This window comes from Pyxicephalus adspersus, chromosome 8 (assembly GCF_032062135.1).
Source record: "Pyxicephalus adspersus chromosome 8, UCB_Pads_2.0, whole genome shotgun sequence".
NCBI classification, from domain to species: Eukaryota; Metazoa; Chordata; class Amphibia; order Anura; family Pyxicephalidae; genus Pyxicephalus; species Pyxicephalus adspersus.
Genome location: NC_092865.1, coordinates 330,064 through 347,971, shown reverse-complemented (window position 1 = coordinate 347,971; position 17,908 = coordinate 330,064). Strand labels below are relative to the sequence as shown.

Sequence of the window (17,908 nt, the reverse complement as noted above, 5' to 3'; positions counted from 1 at the left end):
GTCAGAAATGGAGACGGATCTGGGGGTTCTGGTAGATCATAGACTTAATAACAGCATGCAATGCCAAGCTGCAATATATAAAGCTAGTAAAGTACTTTCTTGTAATATGGGAGGAATATCCGATTGCCTCATGGGATCAGGAAGGAGTTTGTACCCGGGGGTTTATTTGCCTTCCTCTGGATCGCTCTGTCCATAGGGTTTTTATTTGGGATGTTTATTTCCCTGGGGGGTGAATTTGATTATAAAAGTTTCTGAATTAGAATAAATTTGTACAAAATATAAATCCTCAGATTCCGGCTCTGACCCGGTGACCCGGTGACAATGTTTTTATGTTTCTGTTCCTGATGACTAATTACGTTTTATTATTGTTGTAATATAAATCCCAATGCATTGCACACAATCCGGGTTTTCCCGGTTATTGGTTGGGGTGTGACTCCTTTTATTATCACCGCACTAAGATTTTTCCTCACTCTCCCAGGCAGAATTTTTCAATCCGGGAAATATGGGACAGCAATCAGCTTAGAATGCGACAATGAGATTCCACATGAATGTCCGTATTGATGACACTGAACTCCATTTATGAATATGATGCCCTCTGTGGACCCATCCCCCCCCTTCCGCCTGTTCCCACGCAGATTTCATGTTCCCAGCACACAATAGAAGATTCCTCTCATACAATCGTCTCTTTATCATCACAGCGAGTTCTCTTCTCTGTATTATCCGCACATACAAAGGACATTGTGGGCGCGTCCCCTCCATCCGTCCACCTCATCCATCCATCCATCCATCCATGTCATCCATCAGATACGCCCCATCCATCCCTCCTTCCATCCATCCATCCATCCATCCATCCATCCATCCCATCCCTCCTTCCATCCATCCATGTCATCCATCAGATACGCCCCATCCATCCCTCCTTCCATCCATCCATCCATCCATCCATCCATCCATCCATCCCTGCCGTCTGTCCCTTCCCATCCATACACCCCATCCTGTCCATCCTATTCTTCCGTCCGTCCATCCCATCCCATCCTTCCATCCTTCCCATCCCATCCAGCTGTCTTCCGGCAATTCCAGCAGAAATTTTGTCCAATCCGTCTATTTGTCCCAGTGCCACATGTACAACATTCCAGTTCCCTGCACCCCCTGCCATTCTGGGGCCCCCAGGTAAATACCCTCTTCATTCCTCCATTTACCCCATAGCAGTCAATGTTCACTACAAACAATACAATCTGATTGGAAAACTCCCCAATATCACCTGCAGAGGTTGGTCAGCTCCTGGGGGGCTGTGTCAGGGGCCCCAATGTATCTGCTCCCCTTCCCCCTCCTATGTGTCACCTCATCACTGAAATTTGTGCTGCTATTGCTGATCTGTTCTCCTTTCTTGGTGATTGGCCAGCGGAGCCTCCAGCAGGAGGTGGGGAGGATAGATATGGTATTGGTGCAGGACGGGGCCCCATTCAGACATCGCTCAGGGCCCGCAGACATTCAGTGAACCTCTAATAAGCTAGAGGCTGCTCCTCGCAGGTGGGATTGTGTGACTCCTCCCACAAGGATTGCATTGGTCACTGAGGCCAAAAAGGGGCGGAGCTTATCTCTCACATTCTATATACCTGAATGAGGGGAATCGATGAAAGCAGAATTTCTCTGGTTTTGGGGTTCAGAACTTTCCCTGATATATTTCACCCAGCTGGGGGCTCCCAGAACATAAAAACATAAAATCTATGACGAGTGAGTGCAGAGACGCCATTGGTGGACCTGGAATTATTGTGACTCAGTCTCCAATCCCAGTGATCAGACAGCAACATTGTAATTTTACAGCCACTTCCACTCTACATTCACCCAGTGATCACCGCAGGGTGAATTTACCGACAACAATGGGTTGTGTCTGGGTAATGTGACGCGGTGACAACACAGGACCGCGAGACACAGAGTGTTGTCACCCTGTACCTAGGTGATGGGGGGGGATGGAAAGCTAAACCAGTCCACCAGAGCTCGTACAACACACACACCTGTTCACCTGCTGCTCACCCCAAATATCCCATCAGCCAATCACAGGGCAGCAATGGATTTTGGTATGTAGTACTGGCTGACGTCCAAACTGACATTCAGAATGGGAATGAGGAAGGATTTCAGTGACTCTGAAGGTGGCCTGGTTGTTAGTGCCGGGACTACAGGATGCCGGGACTACAGGATGATGGACTACAGGAGCAGCAGCAGATCACACTGGGGCTCCCCCTGCTGGAGAAGCATTGCCCAGGGTCAGAATTTGGTGACAACCGGAAATCCTGTATCCTACTGGTGTCACCGGTTCAGGCTGGTGGTGGTATCATGGCATAAGGGGGTATTTTCTTGGCACCCTTCTCACCCCGGCTTAGTGCCCCCATCATCTAATGGCCATCCAGGAAGAACGAGCAGGAGGTGAAAGATCTATGGTGGTGACTGGAATGAGGAAATATCTCCGCTTATGATAAATCTCCCCCACAAACTGGTTTTCCTGCATATCTTGCAGGTAGGTCTTCCTTATCCCCCTCCCCCGCTGTGATTTCTGTGACCGACCTTTATCAGCGAATTGTAAAGATAAAACTCGGCAATTATTTACCTGACACCTCGCAGTGCCGGCTGAAAGGACGCCGGGTGAATATTAACCAGAAGTAACACCTGACTCACCGTTATCTGCGGCCAACGTGACGAAGACCCAGCGCAGGGGGCGGAGCTTACACGCCATCGCTGAACACTGGATTATTAATAATCTGCCAGAAGAAACCAACAAACATCAGTGGGGGGGTAAAACTTTATCACTCCCTCCCCCCATCCACATTACCCATTCTTGTATACCCAAATGTTCCTCAACCCCCCACTGCTACGAACTGCCCCATACCTTAGGGTACGCAGAATCATGTGATCATACATGGCCAATCAGCAACGTGGCATGGGGAGTCCATATCGCCTTTATATTTGGATCCCAGGGAAAGAGAAGGAGCTGCAGGGGGCAACAAAAAAAAGAGAACCTGTCATGTGTGGGGGTGGGGTGGCCCCTTTATGGCTGACAGGGGCAATGTTATCCCCCTCTACAGCTATTACTCCCTCCACCTACCCCTCTCCACAGCTATTAACCCCCTCTACCTACCCTCCTCCACAGATATTACCCCCTTCTACCTACCCCCCTCCACAGACATTACCTCCCTACCACCTAACCCCTCATACCCTCTCCTTATGAAGTCATCATTCCATCTATGAAGAATTCCAGAGAAGATGTAAATGGTGGAAATGATCAGGTAATACCCAACTGCCCCCTCCCCCAGCAGCATTCTGCAATATCATTGGCCAGGTTCAGCTTTGTTCTTCCACCATTGGAATAAACACTTTCATGAGCCAACACACAGACCTAGGGCCGAGGGGGAAAATATTGAACCTCCTCATATAATAGCCCCCCGGGTACCATGGCCACCTTCCTGCTCAGACCCCCAGGAGGCTTCCATTCAGTTTCATGGGAATATTTCTGGTTGTCGGCCATTCTATAAACATAACAGATTCATGAATTACCTCCAAAGCTCTGCGGGGTAAAATCTGTTAAATGAATAATAAAATATCTTAATATTGAAATACTAACCCCCCACCCCCCCCAACAGACACCTGGGGGAGCACCGCCCAGAATGGGCAAATAGAACCCACCGGGAACTACCTAGACTGACAAAGCCCACTTTGCCCCATTTGTTCCCCAGGTCCCCCCATGTGTAGGGAGTGCAGTGTGAAGGAGCCATCAGAGTACCGGGTATGATTATTTCACTCCCTGTGAATCTCATTACAGATTTGCATGTCGGTGACTTCCTGGGAAAAGTAATAAAATGTTAGTTTTAGAATTATGACTTTTGGTAAATCAGTCCCAACGTTCCGGTGACCCCGGGGTCAGATTCTAGCTTTGTGTCACCACCCATTGCTAGGTGATGAAGTTTATTGTTCTGCTTTATAATCCCAATAATAAAAGCAATATAAACAAGGAAATATGAGAGGGCGGAGCCAGCCCAACCAGCAACCCTTTGTACCCTCTGTACAGTCAAAGGGAAGTGGGTGGGGGGGGGGAGGGGGCACGAGCAAACAAATCGAGGTAAATTAAGGCACTGTAGGAGGTCAGATATTGGTCAAAAACTCTCCGATATCCCCAGAACCCATCGGAGTTCCCCGACTCTCTGCAGCCGCAAATCTCACACCACAATCTCAGAGTAAAAAAAACATTCAGAAGGTTCATCAATAAATAAAACGAGAGACACGACACTGATATGTCCAGGAAATCCAAACTTTTCTTCCAGTTTTGTCTGTCACGTGACCAGTGGCACCTCGGGGGTGGGATTAGAGTTCTGTATGAGGTCCCGGCTCCTGCACTGTACAAGAGTGTAATGTCAGTGGATTCATCCCGAAAGAGAATTCTGATCCCCAAATACCAATGGAGTCAGGCAGTCCGGTGCATTTCCAGCAGGGCAAGCGGACGGTTAGTGAGAAATTACCCCGGGGTCAGGACTGGTCCACTCCAGCTGCAGCTGCTTCCTCTTTGAGGGGTGGTTCAAGGTAGATGGGGGTAACGGACGGAGGCTTCTTACTCCTGTGTCAGACGGAGAGGGGCAGAAAGTTAACAGAGAACTGAAAAGTCCAGGAAAAAGTCAGAAAAAGAGGGCCGTACAGTCGGGCGCGGAAGGGGCGAGGGACGTACAGTCGGGCGCGGAAGGGGCGAGGGACGTACAGTCGGGCGCCGTACAGTCGGGCGCCGAAGGGACCTACAGTCGGGCGCCGAAGGGACCTACAGTCGGGCGCCGAAGGGACGAGGGACGTACAGTCTGGCGCCGAAGGGACGAGGGACCTACAGTCTGGCGCCGAAGGGACGTACAGTCGGGCGCCGAAGGGACGTACAGTCGGGCACAGAGGAGTTGGGGGGAGGGCCGCACAGTTGGGCACGGAGGAGTTGGGGGAGGGCCACATTGTCCACAGAAGGACACAGCAGATACTTTGCAATAATTGGATGAATGGAAAACCTGCAGTGACTTTCCTCCAATACACCTGAATGCTGAAGATGGACCTACAGCACCTCCTGCTGGACATTTGCAAAACTGTCCATTAAAAATTGAAACCGAACCATAACTGTGTTTTAATGATAACAATCAGATAAAGAAGGAGCCGCCTACCCTGAGTAACATTCATTGTTATCTATATACTGTGCTCATATGGAGATATTCCATGTATGATACACGATAGAGATGAGAGAAACCAGGAGATGGGCAGGGACGGGACAAAGGAGATGGGAGGAGAATTACTTACGAATACGGGGAAAATGGGACTCCCACCACCAGGAAGTGATTCTTCTTTCTGAATAGACGCCACAGACCCTTGTGGTTCCCTCGGACATCCAGGTCCCAGACATGGAGGCACTATGAGAAAGGAGACGATTCCAATGTTAAACACACTCATCTCACATAATTCTATGTAACCACCAATCACAACGCTCACAAGGGCAGAGAAATAATAAACTTGGGGCACCTTTGCCAACTGGGTCCAGGTGGTGAAATCGGCTTCCTGCTCCATGCGGATGAACATGACGAAGGTTTTCCCCTCCGTGTCCGGGACAAAAGATTCTTCACAGGGATTCTTGCTGTGATCGAGAACCTCGGCTTCCCTGCATGAGAAATATAAACGCTCAGCCGCATCTCCAACCGGCCAATCAGCCAACACCGAGAGTCCGAACTTACCGGAGGATTCCATGGATTTCCACCTCGTAGGCGTCTTTTCTCAGACTGGAGACACAATGGAAGAAATGACACAAAGGGGGATAATCAGCAGCGAGGTACAAAGTTCAGATAAGTGAATATCTTTAAATGTTGGGTTTGTATAGCAGAGATCAGCACACGTATTAGGAATTCATTCTCTTATATAAATTATGGAGACCTGGCAGCGTTTCCTTGGTTTGTATTATTCACACGGACATCACGGATTGATATTTTGTCCCATCCATATGTGTACTGTGATTGGCTGTTATCCTGATCACATGATTGCCACAGATGGTGTAAGTGCAGTGTTATTAGTGGCAATCTGGTGTGGAACATTAAAGTAGAACTCTACGTTTTTTTGTGTCTCCCCTCCCATGCGTTAAAAAGACAAAATACAAATTACATATATAAATAAATTTTAAAGGTTCTCCCCACCCCCTCCTTGCTCCAGCAGTGACCCCAATTTCCTACTTAGTCCAGCACAGTGCTGGGAAGAATGAGACCCGGGGTATTTCTTGCAGGTTTAGGTGTCATTTACAGCCCACCCATAGGGGGCATCACACAGATTGGTCTCTCAGTATTCCAGCACCAATCATACAATGTCTCAGGTTTATGTTCCTCATTGTGGAAAAAGAAGGAAATTCCTGGCCAGAAGACGGCAGAACTCACATGGAAGTTTTTGTATTTATTTCATTTTAAACAATTTTATTCAGAGCAGTTTTTGAGGATTGGTTAATTAAATCCATATCTAAGGCGACATACACACATCAGATGATTCTCGTCCAATTATCGCCTCAGGGCTGATATTAGCAGAGAATCTGGCGTCTGTACAGCGCTCACTCGTCCTGGGGGATCCATGAATGATCGTAATGAAAGTAAAGGGGGGAGAGCACAGTGGGGTGCCGCTCTATCATTCTCCCCCCTCCATAGAGCAGAATGGTGCTATATGTACAGAGCAACCACAAATATCCCATGTGTGTACACTGAGTGCAGACTGGCCAATAGGAGAGCAATATGAAGTGAATATCCGGTGAGTGGATCCAGTTTGTTACCCTGGGGAGGGGGAGATTTTGGGGTGTAACCTCCATGATTTTCGGTCACATCTGGCGGTCGGAGGCCATTGATATCTTCTTATTATTAGAGCCTATCATTCCTTTACATATCACCCCACAGACATCACACAATATATTGTCGTGGACTCACCTTTCCACGTTGGACAGCTGCACATTGGGAACATTGTTGAATTTGTGTTTTTTGAAGTAAGCTTCCTGCAGAATAAAAACATTTGTGATGAGGAATTGCAGCCACACAATAAATATGGAGGAGCGGGCACAGCCGTGTCTGGATAGAATCTTACGTGGAAATATCCGTTCATGTTGAGCCCCACGATGCCGAAGTGATATGATCGGGACACATCCGGAATCAGACATTCCCGCCCCTTCCTCTGCTCCGGCATTCTCATCCACATATCCCAGTCCCACAGCTGAAGCCAAACAGAGAACAATGTGTAGTACCGATATACCGTGTGCAGGCCAATGGTGACCACCGGCTACCTACCTTTTCCGGAGTCGGCCATTTTGGCTCCAGCTCTTCCTTGTAAAGGTTCCTGCGAAGAACCCAGCCCAGGCCCGGCATTGTCTCCACCCTATAGAGTAGCGAGGGATCCTCAGCGGTGTGTTCATAGCCCTGCACAGATCAATGACACCAAACAGAAGCCACAGCAATCAGTCATTAGTGGTCACCTAGTGGATGCCTTGGTGGGATTCCTAACAATAATATGAAATATTTACTGGCACCGATCTCCATATTCGGGATTTTTACATGAACAGCGGCAGTTTGTCTTTACCCTTTATCTGCAGTGACCGGTGTTCTATATTCCTCGTGGCAGCCAGCTCTGCGTACAGTGCTCAGCCTTTTATATACATAGGATTAGGAACCGATATCCAATCAGCATGCTGCAATATTGTACAGAGGAGGGGCCACAGAGGAGGAGACACAGGAAGGGGCCACACAGAGGAGGAGACACAGGAAGGGGCCACACAGAGGAGGAGACACAGGGAGGGGCCACAGAGGGGGAAGGGGGACACAGAGGAGGAGACACAGGAAGGGGCCACACAGAGGAGGAGACACAGGAAGGGGCCACACAGAGGAGGAGACACAGGAAGGGGCCACAGATGAGGAAGGGGGACACAGGGAGGGGCCACAGATGAGGAGACACAGGGAGGGGCCACAAAGGAAGAGACACAGGGAGGGGCCACAGATGAGGAAGGGAGACACAGAGGAGGGGCCACAGAGGAGGAGACACAGGAAGGGGCCACAGATGAGGAAGGGGGACACAGGGAGGGGCCACAAAGGAGGTGACACAGGGAGGGGCCACATAGGAGGAGACACAGGGAGGGGCCACAGAGGAGGAGACACAGGGAGGGGCCCACAAAGGAGGAGACACAGGGAGGGGCCACAGAGGGGGAAGGGGGACACAGAGGAGGAGACACAGGAAGGGGCCACAGATGAGGAAGGGGGACACAGAGGTGGAGACACAGGGAGGGGCCACAAAGGAGGAAGGGGGACACAGAGGAGGAGACACAAAGGAAGAGACACAGGGAGGGGCCACAGATGAGGAAGGGGGACACAGAGGTGGAGACACAGGGAGGGGCCACAGATGAGGAAGGGAGACACAGAGGAGACACAGGGAGGGGCCACAAAGGAGGAAGGGGGACATAAGGGAGGGGTCACAGAGGAGGGGGACACAGAAGGGGAAGGAGACACATAAGACAACAGATGGGGACACAGAAGAGGAGGGGGGACGCAGAGGAAGGGGACACATAAGAAAACAGATGGGGGACACCTACTTGATCATTCCATGCAGAAATGCAGTACAAACTCTCATCCTCCTCCAGGAGATGGATGGTCTGACTCAGAAAACTGCAGACACAAAACATTACAAAGAGAAATAAAACTGCAAATAATCCCCAGAATATGTTCAGAAAATATGGGCTTATGGGGAGGTGAAGGTGAAGTCTCTGGGATCTGCAGACACCATATTTTTTCTCTGTGTCCCCTTACACACAATTCTAGCAGCACTTCCTGCAGTGGGAGTGTGAGGTGATGGTGGGAAGCTGTAACACTGATCATATCTGTGGATTACTAGTAGATATTTTATGATAGGTCACAGTAACAGATCCCAAATCCCCACACATTCCTCTCATCCTGCAGGATTTACGGTCATGTGGGATACAAGAAAGGGAACAAAGCTTTCATTGCCCTCAGCCCCTGCAGTGCCCATCAGCTGGGATTAAATTTGCCATCTTTTTATAGCCGTCCTAAAAATAAATCTTCCCCAACCTGAAGAAATCCACAGAGATATCCAGATCTTCCTCCAAGACAATGACAAACTTGGCATCCTAAAATCAGGAAAATTACAGGTCAGGCATCCATTTACAGAGTCCAGCTATCTGATCTTCTCTGCGGGATATCAGACGAATTCCCAATCCATCCATTCATTCCATCCCATCCCATCCCTCAATCCCATCCCATTCATCCATCCATCCATCCATCCATCCCATCCCATCACATCCATCCACCCACCCATCCCATCCATTCATTCCATCCCATTCATCCATCCCATCCCATTCATCCATCCACCCATCCCATCCCATCCATCCACCCACCCATCCATTCATTCCATCCCATCCCATCCACCCATCCCATCCATTCATTCCATCCCATTCATCCATCCATCCATCCATCCCATCCCATCCCATTCATCCATCCCATCCCATTCATCCATCCACCCATCCCATCCCATCCCATCCATTCATCCCATCCCATCCACCAAGTTTCTGTGAATGTCTCACCGGATTGAGGTTGAAGGTGGCGGTCAGGCTGGCTTTGTAGTGCTGTAAAGTAAGAAATATTGGCATCACTTGTGGGGAGAGAAATACAAAGGTGAGAGATGATTGGTGGTCGCCGTTTTACCTGGGCCACGCGGGCGTTCTTAATACTGATCGGGGTGTGCTGGATGCCCTTCAGGCCGTACAATTCCACCACATCCATCGGCTCCTGCGGGGCCACACAAATATCATCATAAAGGAGAACTTATATTTATTAAATGCCCCCCCCCCCCCAGGATTTATAGGAACTCTGCTCAGTGCACAGATGTAATCGGCCATTGGGGACTAAGAGGATCTCTGGGGGGATTTTCTGTTTGCAGCACACAATGACAAAACATGGAAAGAAGCTGGAAGGCATTTACTACCCAGGGCAGTTTGTAGGACAAATCCAGTGGGGGTAAATAATATTTTTCGGCCCTCTCCCCCTACACACATAGAACACACAGGCCATGACTACTGGAAGCTGTGGGAGATCATCATACCTCGTAATATCCATCAATAAAGACGGTGATCATCTGGGGGTTAACACCTTGAGCGGAGAGTACAGAGCGCAGCATCCTGGGAGAGAGACAGACAGTCACCGCCCCCTCCACGCCGGACCACGGCTCACCGCCCCCTCCACGCCGGACCACGGCTCACCGCCCCCTCCACGCCGGACCACGGCTCACCGCCCCCACCCCGGACGACTGCCTGTTCCCCCAGGCCAGACCATGGCTCACCGTCCCCTGTGCTGGACTACAGGACCTCACCCCCACGGGCCCGGGGCAGACCACACACAGCTCACCTTCCGGGGGTACAAGTTGAATGTCCGTCTTCAGCAGCACCGGATCCCCCCAGGAGGACAAAGCCGGGGACTTTGAATGTTTCTCTCCGTAGATTTGCCCTGATGAGACATAAATATTAAATATTCACCCTCCTGTATTCACCTTCCTGTATTTATTACCCTGTATCCCGTGATCAATGCCAGTCATGTGACACCTGCCAGGTAAGTACTGAGATCACATGACCACTTACCTCCTTTCTTCACCACCAATGCCCACATATCTCTCCAGCCCAACGCAGGGGCCACCTGGCTGCCCAAACTCTTGAGCAGGTTCTTTGCAGTGTCTTTCAGATGAAAGGATCCCTCGTCCTGGAACACAGCAGGGATGAATAATTCACCCACGTGCAATAAACAAGCTCCGCCCCCTTGAAAAGTCCCACAGAACTAACCTTGACTGTAAAGATGAGAATGCGGCCACGAGCCACCATGTTCAGGAAGAGAACCATGGCCTCATCCTCGTGCGGGGAGTACGTGTCAAACACTCGCTTTGCCATCACATGACCCTGCAGGTAACAATCAGAAATCTATAAACCTGGAATACCATAAAGCCGGCACCATTATGTGACTGCATCATACCGAGGCCTGGTTCAGGACGATGACGTGGATTCCTCTTCCCTGCTCTCTGATCTCATCTTCCAGCACCTGCAACACACATACATGGCCATGTAAAGAGAGCGCTGCAGGGGCGCCCCTTATGGACAGTCTTAGGGATCTGCAGCATTGTAATGCAGTAATATCTGACACACAAGGGCCCCAGTGCTGCATGGAAAGCAGTGATCTCTCTGCAGAAGTCCACCAGTCAAAGTTTTGTGATCTCTAACACAACAGGGATGCCTTATACCTCTGCAGAGAGACCACTGCTTCCACACACAGACAAGGTTCATCCGCACCACACTGACATGAGGGGCTATATATATGAGGGGTACACATGAGGGGCTATATATATATGGGGGTATACATGAGAGGCTATATATATGAGGGGTATACATGAGGGGCTAAATATATATAAAGGGGTATACATGAGGGGCTATATATATATGGGGGTATACATGAGGGGCCCTATATATGGGGGGTATACATGAGGGGCTATATATATATATAGGGGTATACATGAGGGGCTAAATATATATATATAGGGGTATACATGGGGGGCTATATATATATAGGGGTATACATGGGGGTCTATATATATGAGGGGTACACATGAGGGGCTATATATATATATATATAGGGGTATACATGAGGGGCTATATATATATAGGGGTATACATGAGGGGCCCTATATATGGGGGGTATACATGCCAGGATGTGGGGCCAACCAAGGGCCAAAATATGGGGCCAACCATGGTCCGAAATATGAGGCCAACCATGGGCTGAGATATAGGGCCAACCATAGGAAGAGATGTGGCCAAGCATGGGCTGAGTTATGGGGCCAAACATGGGCTGAGATATGGGGCCAACCATGGGCTGAGATATGGGGCCAACCATGGGCCGACATATGGGGCCAACCATGGGAAGAGATATGGGGCCAACCATGACAGGGATATGGGGCCAACCATGGGCTGAGATATGAGGCCAACTATGGGCTGAGATTAGAGGCCAGCCATGGACTGAGATATGGGGCCAACTATGGGCTGAAATATGGGGTCAACCATGGGCTGAGTAATGGGGTCAACCATGGACTGAGACATGGGGCCAACCATGGGCTAAAATATGGGGCCAACCATGGCTGGGATATCGGGCCTACCATGGCTGAGATATGGGGCCAACCATGGGCAGAGATATGGGGCCAACCATGGGCTGAGATATGAGGCCAACCACAGCCAAGATATGGTGACAACAAAGGCCAGGATATGGGGCCAACCAAGGGCCAAAATATGGGTCCAACCATGGGCCGAAATATGAGGCCAACCATGGGCTGAGATATGGGGCCAACCATGGGAAAAAATATATGGCCAAGCATGAGCTGAGTTATGGGGACAACCATGGGCTGAGATATGGGGCCAACCATGGGCTGAGATATGGGGCCAACCATGAGCCGACATATGGGGCTAACCATGGGAAGAGATATGGGGCCAACCATGATAGGGATATGAGACCAACCATGATAGGGATATGGGGCCAACCATGGCTGGGATATGGGGCCAACCATGGGCTGAGATTAGGGGGCAACCATGGGCTGAGATTTGTATTTATCTAGCTATACTTAGTTCTATATATAGTGCAGATCAGGGTATATATTATTTGTGATTTTGTTCCCCAATATATTAGAAATGTTTGAGATTCTGGAGATCTCTGGGATGTTAGACATTGTGGTTGCAGTGACCTCTGGTGTCATGGCTCACTTGGGGTTTTATCTGCCCAGTGTGGAAGTGTAGGAGTCCAAATAACATGTAACACTTCCTGTGTCAGGGTGACAACACCCACTGTACTATATCTATGGGAAAGCCATGTTGTCACCCCTTCCCTGACACCCCATGAGAGTCTACTGATAAGCAGGCAGCACAGGCAGAGAGCAGAGGAAGTTCTCAGCTCACTGGATTTCTGGAAGGATTGATGGGTAGGTTTGCATTTATTGAAAATCCTTCCAATGGGATAACAAACAGACTAAAGGGGAGCCAATAGGAAGAAATGATTGTTGGGGGGTTCATTCAGTGGATACAGAGACCACGCCCACATCAGTGTGCCACCAATATCATTCAGACAGGAAGTGATTAGGAATGGGGACACCAGACTAATCCATCTCCAGGAACCCCATTGGGAGATTTCCCCTTTATTCCTGCTCTGGTTTCAGCTGTCAGAGGCAATAGAAGGGGTGAATGTCCCTACAGGGGGCAACAACCCATGGCAGAGGGTCTAACCCACCATCGCTCCATCCTGAGGAACCTGGGAGCAATTCTGTGTTTCCTGTGACCCCATGTGGACTTCCTGTCCTGTGTGTCCCCGGTCTGCAGGGGTTAATGGTGGAGGGCGGGCAGTTTGTTTTGGCCGTAATACAATCTGAGGCTTCTCACGCCTTGCATTGTAGTCACACAGGCGGAGAGGCCATGTCACTGGAGCGTGGCAGCATATCAGGTTCTTCCTGTCTGTTCCTGGCACACACCACCCCTCCCCCTCCTCACAAGGCTGGGGGCAAATGGGGGCAACTGATATCATCACCATGGGGGAGTCACTACGGGGGAAACAATATGGAATCGGCTGAAAATTTCCAACAGTAATCTCGGCGTAGTTTGGGTGACTGGAATAGGTAAGTCCCCATTATCGGGGCCACGGGGCCCCTCGCTGGTTACTGCGCTCTGTTTGTGTCACTCATGTATGTCTGAGTATCCCACATACCGGTGTCACCGAACCACCTTCTGTAACTCACTGGTCATGTGACTGTACAGCGGCTGGCAGGTACTTCTGGCCGAGTCACATGACATCTCACCATCAGAGCTGACAATCTATCATCTATCGGGGGGGTTATAACGTGTCTGGGGGGGTTATAACGTGTCTATAGGGGCAGATTCTGATGAATCCAGCTGATTCAGCTGTAGGGGGACAATGGGGTACTGGCACCTCAGCCCCCCCCCCATGCATTTGCCCCGCTCCCCCGGTGGAGGTGACACCTTTCTCTCATCTAACGGGAGGTCATGTGTGGTCTGGCCATGAATGGAACTGTAAATTTCACCATTGAGAATAGTTTAGGGGCCCCATGTCTGTTCTATTGGCCCATCACTGGGGTCCCCAGACACTGCAGGGGCCAGGCTTAGTTCTGTGCCACCCTGATCTGAGGACACCACTTGGGCCTTACAATGACCAATCCCCCATGTAGAGCCTTTTCTATATGGGGCCCCTGGGCATAATTTGTGGGCCCTTGGATTGTCTGTTTATGACCAGCGCTGATACCATAGAGACCTGTGGGGAGAAGATCTCCGGGGCCCATGATCAGTACCCATGTGTGCCACCCTCACCCTCTGCTTGTCCCCCTGCAGGCGTGTCTGAGGGCCATCGATGTGCAGATCCTGCAGCAGTTGCTGGTGGTGAATGAAGGGATCGAGTCGGTGAAGTGGATCCTGGAGGAGCGGGTGAATGTGACCAGTCGTTGCAGCAGTCTGACCAGCAGTCAGTACAGTCTGAGCGGTAGCCGGGAGGCATCTCGGCGTGGCAGCTGGGCCAGCCTCCATGACCCCACCGACAAGCTGGACAGCATTTCTATTGGCAGCTACCTGGACACGCTGGCCGACGAGCTGGACGAATACAGCCTGAGCACCAGCGAGCCGCTCGTGTCCTCCACCCCATACCGCCACGTCATGCCACCGACTACCACCGAGCAGGAGGGCGCGCTCCCAGAGCGAGGGGACTGTGCCACGGGCATGATGGGTAAAGGGCCCCGGCCACACATCATTTCCCAGACTGGACAATCGCACACTCCGGAAACAGACGGACGACTCCCAGAGGCCAAGGTCAGATGTGGGCAGAACGGCCGGGTGGACATTGACAAACTGACCAATAAGATCCAGCTGGAGTACGACGCCCACTGGCGCTGGGTGCAGTCTCAGGATGATGTGACGTTCTTGTAGTCCGGCTCCTCGGAGGCGGGGCTTCTGCAAGCTTCCTGATCTCAGGGCAGAAAGTTCTGGATTACTTGAACCGCTCAGAGGCGTGCAGGAAGTCCGACCTCACCGGGGGCAGATTTGTCATGAGGGTGACCCCCAATAACGTACAGAGAGATGGTAATAATTCTGTGCTGTGATTGGTCGCTGAATTTTTTGTTATGAATTTCTGAGATTTCTTTAATATATTTCTGTTTTATGAGTTTACAGAGGACAATTTATGGAATTTATAGATGTGGGGGCCACAGACTGATAAATATACAGAGGCTCCGCCCCTGAGTATAAAACAGCCAATAGAAACTCTGCTGCAATAACTATGAAAGAACTGATCACTTTCCCTGAAAACCAACAATCCTTAGATTTAGATAAAAGCCAAGAATCTCATCTACTTCCTGGTGACCCCATCAGGAGAATTCCCTTTATTTCCTCGTGACACCTGGACAAAAAATGTTGGGGGAGGGAGGTGATAGGAAGAGACTTGGGGGGGGATCCAGGGGGGAGGGGGGAGACCAAAAACCTGACAGAGGCTCCGGCTGTTCCCAGCTCCATCCAGAATAAAATATTTTGCTGTTCCATATTTCCCCTGATGTGTCCCCATACGAAGGGGAGAATTTATTTTAAATAACACCGGTATGATTCTATTCTGTGCTATGGGCATCTTTTTTTTTATAGAACTCTTTCACAGGTAAACAACATTCACAGAATTATTCACTATTCACAGGCTGGTGCACAGAGTCACTGAGTCCCTGTCATATATTCCTAGATAATATTCTTTGGGTTGGGTGAATGTTCTCTGAAGTCCAAGTTTCTGGGGTATCAGATGATAAAAGCAAAGGGGAAGAACATTCACTCTGAACATTCACTCAGAAAAGAAAATGCCTTCAGAACATTCCATGCATTGAATGGTGAATGTGTCTCCCATGGGCTTCACTTCAAACATTAGGACCGTTTAACTTCAACAATTATTCACCGAACCCCCCATGAACATTGATGCATTCACTCATCTCTGACAATGATGCAAACATTCAGTTCTGCTACATTCACTCAACAGCAACATTCACAGCTTTCAATTATTTATAAATTGTTCTGATGGGTGAGTGTTAGTAATGCACACAGAAGGAAAAAGCATTTTCACTGTGTGAATGTCTGTGTGAATTATTGCATCGCCAAGTCTCTGGATGAATATTTTATTTGTTTCTATTGCTGAGTCTGAGGAATGGCGCGATGGCGTGGGAGTGGCGACGCCGTATTTCCCAGAATCCTCCTGTTTGCTGTCAGCAGATTCTGAATAAAATGAGCCAATAAATCGGTGAATGAGAATAAGTGGGTGTGGTGAAAGTTGTAGGGCGGAGTCATGTGCAGTGTCAGAGCTCCTCCCTGCGTGTTCTATGTTTACATGTGACTAGTGCCCACAGATACCAGGTTGGTCTGTCTCCGCCTCCTGGTCCCCCTCTAGGCCCCGCCCCTTTTCAGGTAGCTGCCCCCCTTATTGCCCCATAGGCAGGAACGATATTGGGTGTCCGGTAATAAATCTTCAGGAATATGGGATCCGCCATTGCTGGTGCTGGGGTGTCATCCTTCGGGGAGTCCCTGGAACAAGCTGGGCATACAGACCTATTAGACTTCACTGGCTGCATTCTTACTTCTGGTAATAGAGAGTTCAGAATGGTGATTGGCTCTGTATGCTGCCATCCTGACAGGTTCTCTTTATTGAACAGGGAGTCCTCAGGGGCGGGACCACCATATCAGCCTATCAGACCCCTGGCTGGTGTATATTCTCATATTGGGGACCGGTCACCCCCTGTGATGATTATGTACACGCATTACATATGCAAATTCAGCTTCCTGCCAATCACAGAGCTGACAGCTGTCCAATCCGGAGCCCTCTGCCCCTTCCTCCTATCCACTGATGGCCACCTGCCGGGGGCCCCTGCCCTGTCTGCGCCCATTGGCTGATGCCAGGTAAGGCTCCCTTGTGGGCTGCGTATGTGGCTTATTCTGAAAGTGATTTTATCTCAGCAGCCATCTCTGTCTGCACCCCCTCAATGCACCTCCCCTCAAATTGTGGCCCTATCTGATGTTATTGAATCGGTAAAGAGAACCTGTCTTTATTCCTTCTCCTTATTTAGGAATGAATCTTTTCATCAGATTTCTCTGTAAATTAGACCGGCAGGGAATAGCAAACCGTTCGTCCGTGGGAAGATTTGGTGGGCCGAGGACAATGGTGTTCTGTGTGCGGGTAATTGGGTGGACGGGAGATCAATGGAGCCTTTCACAATAACGAGGAGAAGAGAACATTAAATTCACAATTCGGCAGCAGCCAAGCCGCTCATCCCTGCGACATTCAGAGGAGGGGCCACGTGGTGCTCAGAAGGGCGACGGGCCCTCGTGTGAACTTCATGACCGGGGACGTTGTGCAGTGACGTGGTTCTCATTGTATAAATCCCAGGCGAAGATTTCACAGATGGAAGATAACAGAAGTTCTGTATTTAGGGGCCAATCCCCCAATATGTGAGTGCTGGGGGGGGGTCAGTAATCCCCTCCCCCATCTGCTCGATCATTGGCCTGGAGAATTTTGCCACACCTCATGTAGAAATAATCCCGTCCTCCCCAATGGTGAATGGTGACCCTCAATGTTCTCTATTTGGTAGATCTGTCAACCCCATCATACACACGGACCTGTCACCCCCATCATACACACGGACGTGTCACCCCCCCGATACACGCAGACGTGTCACCCCCTCACACACACGGACGTGTCACCCCCTCATACAACGCGTACGTGTCACCCCCTCATACACACGGACGTGTCACCCCCCTCATACACACGGTTGTGTCACCCCC

General features: G+C 50.0%; 2 protein-coding genes across 2 annotated transcripts; one reads left to right on the top strand and one right to left on the bottom strand.

Moving 5' to 3' along the window:
* Positions 1-4,064: 4,064 nt before the first annotated feature.
* On the bottom strand, positions 4,065-11,136 carry POMGNT1 (protein O-linked mannose N-acetylglucosaminyltransferase 1 (beta 1,2-)). Its single transcript, XM_072420588.1, has 16 exons — positions 11,046-11,136; positions 10,859-10,972; positions 10,661-10,778; positions 10,286-10,529; positions 10,129-10,204; positions 9,732-9,815; positions 9,611-9,652; positions 9,099-9,157; positions 8,606-8,678; positions 7,314-7,442; positions 7,114-7,239; positions 6,960-7,024; positions 5,739-5,783; positions 5,530-5,665; positions 5,311-5,420; positions 4,065-4,600 (listed from the first exon to the last, which is right to left on the bottom strand). The coding sequence occupies exons 2-16, from the start codon at positions 10,961-10,963 to the stop codon at positions 4,513-4,515; spliced, it is 1,500 nt and encodes a 499-aa protein (XP_072276689.1). The 5' UTR covers positions 10,964-10,972; positions 11,046-11,136; the 3' UTR covers positions 4,065-4,512.
* Positions 11,137-14,392: 3,256 nt separating this feature from the next.
* Positions 14,393-15,529, top strand: LURAP1 (leucine rich adaptor protein 1). The gene has a single exon (XM_072420586.1). The coding sequence runs from the start codon at positions 14,393-14,395 to the stop codon at positions 15,029-15,031; it is 639 nt and encodes a 212-aa protein (XP_072276687.1). The 3' UTR covers positions 15,032-15,529.
* Positions 15,530-17,908: the final 2,379 nt, after the last annotated feature.

What these genes read in the sequence shown, in the direction of transcription:
- LURAP1 (XM_072420586.1), top strand. Translation starts at nt 14,393, where the DNA reads ATGATCAGTACCCATGTGTGCCACCCTCACCCTCTGCTTGTCCCCCTG.
- POMGNT1 (XM_072420588.1), bottom strand. Translation starts at nt 10,963, where the DNA reads ATGGCAAAGCGAGTGTTTGACACGTACTCCCCGCACGAGGATGAGGCC. An exon ending in ATTGGTGGTGAAGAAAGGAG is followed by an intron (nt 10,530 to 10,660) that starts GTAAGTGGTCAT and finishes ATGTCTCATCAG; the next exon opens with GGCAAATCTACGGAGAGAAA. An exon ending in AATGGCCGACTCCGGAAAAG is followed by an intron (nt 7,240 to 7,313) that starts GTAGGTAGCCGG and finishes GTTTGGCTTCAG; the next exon opens with CTGTGGGACTGGGATATGTG.